General features: G+C 39.3%; 1 protein-coding gene across 1 annotated transcript; it reads right to left on the bottom strand.

Moving 5' to 3' along the window:
• Positions 1–3,851: 3,851 nt before the first annotated feature.
• On the bottom strand, positions 3,852–5,420 carry pth2 (parathyroid hormone 2). Its single transcript, XM_023825265.2, has 3 exons — positions 5,260–5,420; positions 4,433–4,521; positions 3,852–4,221 (listed from the first exon to the last, which is right to left on the bottom strand). Exons 2-3 carry the CDS (start codon positions 4,519–4,521, stop codon positions 3,852–3,854), a joined length of 459 nt encoding a protein of 152 aa, XP_023681033.1. The 5' UTR covers positions 5,260–5,420.
• Between the last annotated feature and the right edge of the window lie 2,853 nt (positions 5,421–8,273).

The following is an 8,273-nucleotide window of genomic DNA, read 5'->3' as shown; positions in this document are numbered from 1 at the left end:
AAGAAAGTGGAAATTGAGGTATAAAGCTGACCAGTTGTTTTTATTGCTGTATATGAAAGTGAATGTTTATTTCAGTGATAGAAACATAGTGCCTCTTTAGAGCTATAAAATAAGAAATTAAAAAAAAAGTGCTAAAATTTGTTTATAATATCTGTTCGCGATATATTTTGCTAATAGGCGACAGTGTTTTACATTGTTTATGGCACTGTGAATGTGAATAACACTGCATAACAATTTATGGAATTGGTTATTTATAGAATAACTGGCTTCCTTCATTCCAATACACTGATATTTTTTTAGATGCGCTATTGATGAGCGAAGCAGATCTGAGATATTTAATGATTCTTGCGAACATATTAGGGTAATGAATGCTATTCGGTAATAATTACACAGATCACGGCTTAATGATGTAGCCCATTGAAATGAATGGAATGCTGAAGTATCAGCAGAGTCATTGTGCAGTTGCTAGGCAATGAAGTCACGTATTCCTAGCATTACTGACAAAATGTGATGTCATTATGCAAGCCGTGGTAGATATTAATGGTTTAAAAGAAGATTGACAAAGGGTGGCAGTAATATGATAATACTGGCTGCACGATAAAAAAAATAGTGAACCATCTTGCTGAAAAGGAGAAAGTGATCAGTTCCGGAAAAAGAACAAGTGTGAAATAGAGCAAATCAATTTGAAAAAGAAAAAAGGCTTGCATACATTGGCCCACAAGGAATACATTGAGGTTCATTTGGGTGTATTTGGATTTTCTGTTTGGAAATCGGTCAAAGGTTAGTTTTTGTTTAATTTAAATGCTGATCCATGTCGGTCCTAAAAAAGTACGCTAGACATTTCCTTTGGTGGTCGCTCCTCAAACTGCAGCCACTGCATTTTCTGGAGCATGTCAGTTGTCTCGTTACATCGCAGCACTGACCTCCCGTGACAGAGAGGTGGAAACCCTTCCCCCGTAGCACCGAGGGAACTGCAAGACCACCCTGCAAAACAATCAGCTTTCCTGGGGAATTTTAAATGACCTCAGGGCTTCACCGTCCCTTTTCCGCAGCGTGAAATTGCGAAGTTCCTTTATTTATTTCCCCGCTGTTTGGGTTGGGCATTAATCATGCAAAGTATCCCCTTCCTCCTTTACTCTGTCTTTGTCTTCTCTCCATTTGGAGAGATTATACTTTTTTTTCCTTTGTCCTGTGTCATTGACCCCCCCGCCAAGCTACCTCCTCATGCATTGAGGATTAGGTCCAGCCTTGAGAATACTGATCACCTTTGAAAAGAGATGTTGTAATAACACCAGCACTGTGAGCTGATGAGGCAAACAGCCCACGGGAAGCAATTTAGCACCTGCTAATTTCATTCTGCTGCCACCTAATATGAACGTGTACTTGGGAAATAATCGTTTTGCTGACGATACGTCTGTCAGCACCAGTGCTGTGCTGGTACAGAACCAATACCCTTGGGAAGTCCAAAGTCCACCAGGAGATACCTGAACGGATGCTTCTGCGTGTCTGTTACATTCTCAAAAAAATAAATAAAAACAAGTTCCGAACTGCTGGGCCTGATGAATCCTGTATTGACTGTAGATTTTGGTCCATGTTATCAGTGACTGGATTGGATACTGCCTGCAGTGAAAGATAAAACGCCTACTCTAGGAGAGGAAAAACAAAGCTTAATGGGCCCAAACTCACCAGTTACCAGCGGGGTTTACAGTTAATTAAAATCCTAAATGTGTGTCTAAGGGCCACACTCCACAAATATGTTCCATCGTGCTTGATAGAGCCTTTTCTTATGACATAGTAATATATCCTTCTGCATAGATTGGGGGAGCAGCATTTTTTCTGGTAATTAGTTCTGCATATTAAATAATACACACTATAATCTTCACGTCGGTTGTTGCATAGTGTGTTTAGAACATATTTCAGTTAAAAAGACAAATAAAAAATACAACTCCTAGGTACACACATATTACACGGGCCAAGAGCGTCCCTGACAGAGACTAACAAGGTGACATTTATTCATAAATCAAAGACATTGTGCATCAGAAAATGAATCGGCTAGTCTGAAAGCGTAATAGGGTTCTGGAGGTTTCTTTAGGTTTGACCCATGATTAATTTCAAGGTTCTTGCTATATCGAATACTCAGCCTTGAGCACAACGCAACTCAGCAAAGCTTGCATATGGATTATTAACAACCATTGGCCCTTCAGAGATTCATGTTCCCCCCAAGCCTCTCGTGAGCCCATGCCTCACTGCTTCTGTTAGATATGTGGCTTTTGCTTTTTGGATCATTTATAGCATTAACAGCACAACCTTGCAATTTGTACATATTGTAAAGATTTTCAGGCTCATGATAGTCGGATGGCGTGTACTGCAATTGTAAAGGCCATGGACTTGAGACCTATAGTTTTAATCCCAGCTAGCACCTCCAGATGTACCCTTAAATTAAATTGCTCTAGTAACACACCATACCAGTAATATGCAATAGCATTGTATAAATCTACTGTTCTAGGTTTGTCCACCAGAGGGCGCCTTAGGCCTGCTTTTTAGGCCAGGCCAATAAGGATATTGTGCTCACCTTACTGACCCTGCGCGATTGTCAGCTTCTCTGTCACTGAAAACATTCTTCTCACCCAACGGCAATTTGCAAAACACTGTTTCAGATTCATAGTAAGAATCTGAGCCATCCACTGAGGATCTGTAAATTAAAGGACACTATTTTAACCGCAGTTCGATATTGTTGATTGTCTAGGTAGGATGGTCACAGTGTCCTCTGCCCCATGATGGAGAGCACATAAGCGTGATGAGCACAGCGGTGGCAGCCAATGAGTAGCTGTAAATGGATCAATAGGACGTGCCCTAAGTAAAAGGTCACCAATTATCCGTAATATGCTGGGACGTGTTGTGGCTTTTTGTATGTGCAGATATATACATATATATATATACCGTATGTACATAATACTACTGCATATTAGTCCAATTGACGCAAAATGCACAGAAAAAGAACATTGATTTTTCGTGCTTTTTTGTCATGATGCCTCGATACGATATTATCAATAGGTCAGGAGATTTAAAAATGACAGCTTGAACACTCTTTGTCGTAAATATGAAGAGGTGCAATTGTTAGCAGCTATATTTTAATATAGTAATCTATAACTAATTTGATCTCTATATCTTTCTATAGTAATCCATGTAATTTCTCTTCTAGTGATGCCATTTTTATTTATAGTACGAACTAACAGACAACAAATAACAAACAAATCATGACCACAAAAATGTATGCAAGAAGTCATTGGTATGTTAAAATAATTGTTTTTTTCCAGTTTGTTTTTGTTGTCATTTTACAGATAACCATAACCATAAGTAACCTAACAAAATACAAGAGTTTTTGCATTTTTAGGAAACCGGTCCCCATAAGGGAAAAAAAATCCGGATATTTATCACGTTATGGGGACATTATGTCCCCATAAGGATAGGTAAACCCGCTCGCACACACACACACAGACACACATATATACACACACACCCACACACACACACACACATATACACACACAGACACACCCACACACACACACACACATATATATATATATACACATGCCTGTATTTAGATCTCATATGCTTAGCTTTCTGGGTTGGTTTTGTTATTACGTGTGCTCTCCTTCAATTTATAATAAAAGAAGATCATTCATAATAATAATAATAATAATAAACTTAATTTTGTTTCATTGTATTATGAACCACTCAGTGCTACTATGCACTTAAATTTTATTAACTGGTAAAGTACACTTCACACACACAGTTTAGTGTTCAGTTACTTATCTTTTAATTCTCTAAGCACACTGGCAAAGACCTCACTGGGAGTTGACCACCAGCAGCTTCTGCATGTAGGAGTTGAGCCACTTCTGCCTCTCCATGGCTGTCAGGAGTTTGCTCTTCTCCCGAAAAGCTGCATCATCTGCTACCACAATGTTCCTCTTCCCTTCATGACCTGCCTGGGATGACCAATCAGATGACCAGCTTTTTTTGATGTCCTCCACGTGTGACTGACCCATTGGAAGCCAGGGCTTATCAGCCACGAGTCCAGGTTTTGCTTTCGAGTTGGCAAACTCGGGACCTGCCATCATCTGTAAGCTCCAATCAAGGAGTGAGATGGAGGGGTACAAGACCTCCCACTGCGCCATTTTGGAATCCTCTTGGCCAATTGGAGGAGAGTATCTGGAGCTGCGAGAGATACGTATTTTTTTATCAATGAGGAAAAAAAACTCCATGTAGAATCATTTGGAGTGTTGATATAAACTAAGATGAGGAAGGACACGTGCATAAATTTGGATTTTTTCTATAATTATGAAGCTGTGCTAATTGACAGAGCAGCATTACAGACTTACAGACCCACAATCAAGCCCAGCCTGTTTCTCTGGGATGTCCATCCTACCTCAGAGGAAACCCAGAGGATGCCAGAGTCATGCAGAGGAGTGCAAGCAGCAGGACTGAGAAGCAGGGAGGGAGACCCAGACCAGCCATCTGTCCCGGGGAAAGACCCAGAAATTACAGAGATCACTAATTACAAAACAAATCTGTCACAATTCACCACTCAATGCTCAACTCCAAAGTAATTAATGTATACTCTATAGCTAACATTTATTGGCGGGATATAGACATTCATTTGTAATTAACACATCATCAAAATAATTCAAATAAAGTGAATATTTGTGGTTAAAAAGTAACATGTAGCTAATACATTGTATACGTTCCAATTTTGAAAGAAATGTCATTTAAATGTTCAACTGATTATGAAAAGCTGAAATTGAAATATCCCATTGAAAGTGTAACATTTGTAAATCAAATGAAGGTATTAGAATAGGTTCTGATAACCTCTGATGGCTTCTTGTTAACAAAAGAAGACACATACATTGTGATCGTTTCCTCTACTGTAAGTCGCTTTGGATACAAGTGTCAGATAAATCAGTAAATAGCAATAAAAAAACTAAATAAAGCATAGTCATTAAAATGTATTTGAAAATGCCTGTGCACATGTACTACATTAAAATTCAAGAATAATGCATTATAGTTTACAATAATGTTTTTTTTTTTAAGAAATATTTTGTTTCCCAGCTTTGGACCCAACGGACACGCTGTACAGTCCGGTGGCTAAAGGAGCAGAAACACCCTAATGGTATAGCATTCTAACTTCGGGATGGTCTGGAAAAAAAGGACATTTTGTTTAAATAATTAAAACAAAAAGTTCTCCGTATAGCTTACTTTGATCTGGGGTAATACCTTGCAGTTCTGTTTTACGTCCTTGTATTTTCTGTTGTGGAATTTCAAAGACAAAAAAACATAAATTTTATCTGCAGTTGAGGATATGTCCTTGAATATTAAAATTATGACATAATTAAACAATTTTGAATACCATAATTTAACTTCTGTTAACCATTTTCACCAGCTTAACCGCAGTACAATTTTTACATTCTTCCAATTACTGGAAAAAATAACTCATTTTACTTGATATATTTCATGAATGACCTTCGGGTTACAATTAACATGCTATAAAAATATCCGTACATTTGCTTTTGAACAGATGTCTCTATGGGAAGCATATTATCAACCCAGCACAGATATTAGAAGGAAAATCAATACATACTTTGGTAAAAGAAATTCAACTTTCTGCTGGCCGACTACAAAGCATTTTTGTATATAGATCATTTCTGCTTTAAAAGTTATTGTTTAGTAATGACAGCTTCATTATAAAGTTTTGTTACTGTATGACATTTTTGTCAGAAGTGTTTCTGAACATATAAAGTTTAATAGCAACCTGAAAGCTATTAAATTTGAAATTACAAGGACTCAAGGTTGTTTAGAGATAATTATTATAGTCGTATAATACATTTTATACTGAATTTTTCGGCCAGAAATTCATTAGAGATTTATCTCACACATCTGTCACATAACTGCTTACCTTAGCGACTGCCTGTAATGAGCTTGTTCACCCAAAGTGTGTTGTGGTTCGAGCTGCTGAGCACGTTTGCCTTTGCCGTGTGTTCAGCACACGTGCAACTTGAGCAAGTTCTTGTCTTGCTTCCTAGATTCCTACCCAGTGTTCAGGTGAGCCGTGTTGAGGATGCCAATTGTAGTGTCGATCAAGTTTTCAATGGTACTTATATACTGCAAGCCCCCTTGCCCCCCCCCCCCCTCCCCACCCAGTCCTGGGATATGGAGGATGGGATGATGAAGAGCAAGAGGTAGAAAGACATGTTTCATGCTTCAAAGACATGGAAAACTCCGCCCATGACTGTCCTGTTTGTCACAATTCTTAATATAGCGACGGGGCTCGAAAGATAGGCCCGTTTGGACGTCAGTGTGCTTAATGATGTCTTCGGTGGAACTAGGAAGAATTGCAAGTTAAAAATACATGCATGTGCATTCTCTTGAGCCAGAAAAAGCCTTTCATCAGTTAAACATCATGTCCATGTGATCATATGACCTCACCCCTATTGTTCCTTGGACCATAACGCCCCTGGTCAGGTAGGACCCCAACATGCTAGCGTAGTTTGACGCCATTGCGGGGCATAGGGATGATGGAGCCCAATTTGCATTCGTACGGTTTCCTTCAGCTGCCTACGCACACGCCGAGATGTAAGAACACGATGGCCTCGTTAAATCTAAAAAGACCTTTTTTTTCCAGCCTCTATCTTCACACATACACAAAATGCCGCCAACACACTCACAGACACACGTTCAAACATGGAAACACTTATGCTCACACTCAGAAATATAAACTTTATATGAACTTTTAATGTTTATTTTCATTTTTATGCAGAACTAGCCGGACGGATTTACACCAATGCTCCACGTTCATTAAGTCCTCTTCTGGGATTCGAACATCTTTAAACTTTATGGTACTTTCTGACCCTGTTCTTGTGTCTTCAAAACTTCAAACTTTCAAACTAATAGGCTTTAACTGTGGAATAAACATTACCAGAGGAAATTACAGCATTGTTCTGACTGGAGAAAATGGCGTGTGCAATTTTAACAGACACTGCAGCTCTTCTGAATCACATCTCACTCAAAAAGGAAAGTGTTGGCCATTTACATGCATGACAAACTGTCCTGGATACTATTTTATTATGACCTAATTTAAAATAATGGCTGCCGACATCGGGTGACAGTGTCAGACAAGGGATGTCTCCCCTCATTACCGCGTGGCGCGGCTCTGGAAATGGGGTCCATTTTCTGAAAGGTTGCGGGGGTCACGCGGTTAATCTGAAACACCGGAGCCTCTGCATTGACTCATTGTGACTTCCTGACAAAGCTCATGTAGACTGTGTTACGATTGGCTAGCCACATCAGTAAAGGTAACCCCAAAGGTCCAATGGAGACTGTGTTACCATTGGCTAGCCACATCAGTAAAGGTAACCCCATAGGTCCAATGGAGACTGTGTTACGATTGGCTAGCCACATCAGTATAGGTAACCCCAAAGGTCCAATGGAGACTGTGTTACGATTGGCTAGCCACATCAGTAAAGGTAACCCCATAGGTCCAATGGAGACTGTGTTACGATTGGCTAGCCACATCAGTAAAGGTAACCCCAAAGGTCCAATGGAGACTGTGTTACCATTGGCTAGCCACATCAGTAAAGGTAACCCCAAAGGTCCAATGGAGACTGTGTTACTAGAGAGTAACAAAATTTCTATCCTCCGTGTTCCTGTACATATGGCAGAAATGATAATACAGATTTTTTGACTTATGACTTTGAGTTGTTTGACCAACCATGCACTTATATTGAGAATTCCATACAGCACAGCAGTCCCAGCCCAGTGCTATGGACTCCATAGCCTACATAGTGCTGTAATCACTGTAACTTCAGAGGAGTTTGAGTAGAGCAGGTGGATGCTGGGAAACATTACATTCCTGTCCTAAAGCCCTGATGTTTTAACACCGTTAACAATTTTTCAGTCTAGGAATGTTTACCAAGTGTTACGATTAAGGTATGGAAACGTTCAAAGTGTCCAGTTTCCTAGATATTCCTAGAACGTTATCCCCCTACTACAATTACTACTACAACCAAAGCTAATAATATTAAAACAAATGAAGGTCTTGGTAGAGCAGCAAGTAACACATCAAAGATCACAGGTTCGAGGCTGGATAGCGTCTTTGCAGTATACACAGGTAGCACTTTCATAAAATAATATTTTATTACAAAACAATAATTTTGAAAATTATGTGCGTAAAAGGATGTTCGGGTAATAATGTTATCTCACTGACACTGACAGAA

This window comes from Paramormyrops kingsleyae, chromosome 14 (genome assembly GCF_048594095.1).
Source record: "Paramormyrops kingsleyae isolate MSU_618 chromosome 14, PKINGS_0.4, whole genome shotgun sequence".
Lineage (NCBI taxonomy): Eukaryota > Metazoa > Chordata > Actinopteri > Osteoglossiformes > Mormyridae > Paramormyrops > Paramormyrops kingsleyae.
This window is presented reverse-complemented; position numbering and strand designations above follow the sequence as displayed.

Coding starts and splice junctions, on each gene's coding strand:
- pth2 (XM_023825265.2), bottom strand. CDS start 4,521: ATGGCTGGTCTGGGTCTCCCTCCCTGCTTCTCAGTCCTGCTGCTTGCA. Junction 4,222..4,432: donor TCCTCTGGGTTTCCTCTGAG/GTAGGATGGACA, acceptor TATCTCTCGCAG/CTCCAGATACTCTCCTCCAA.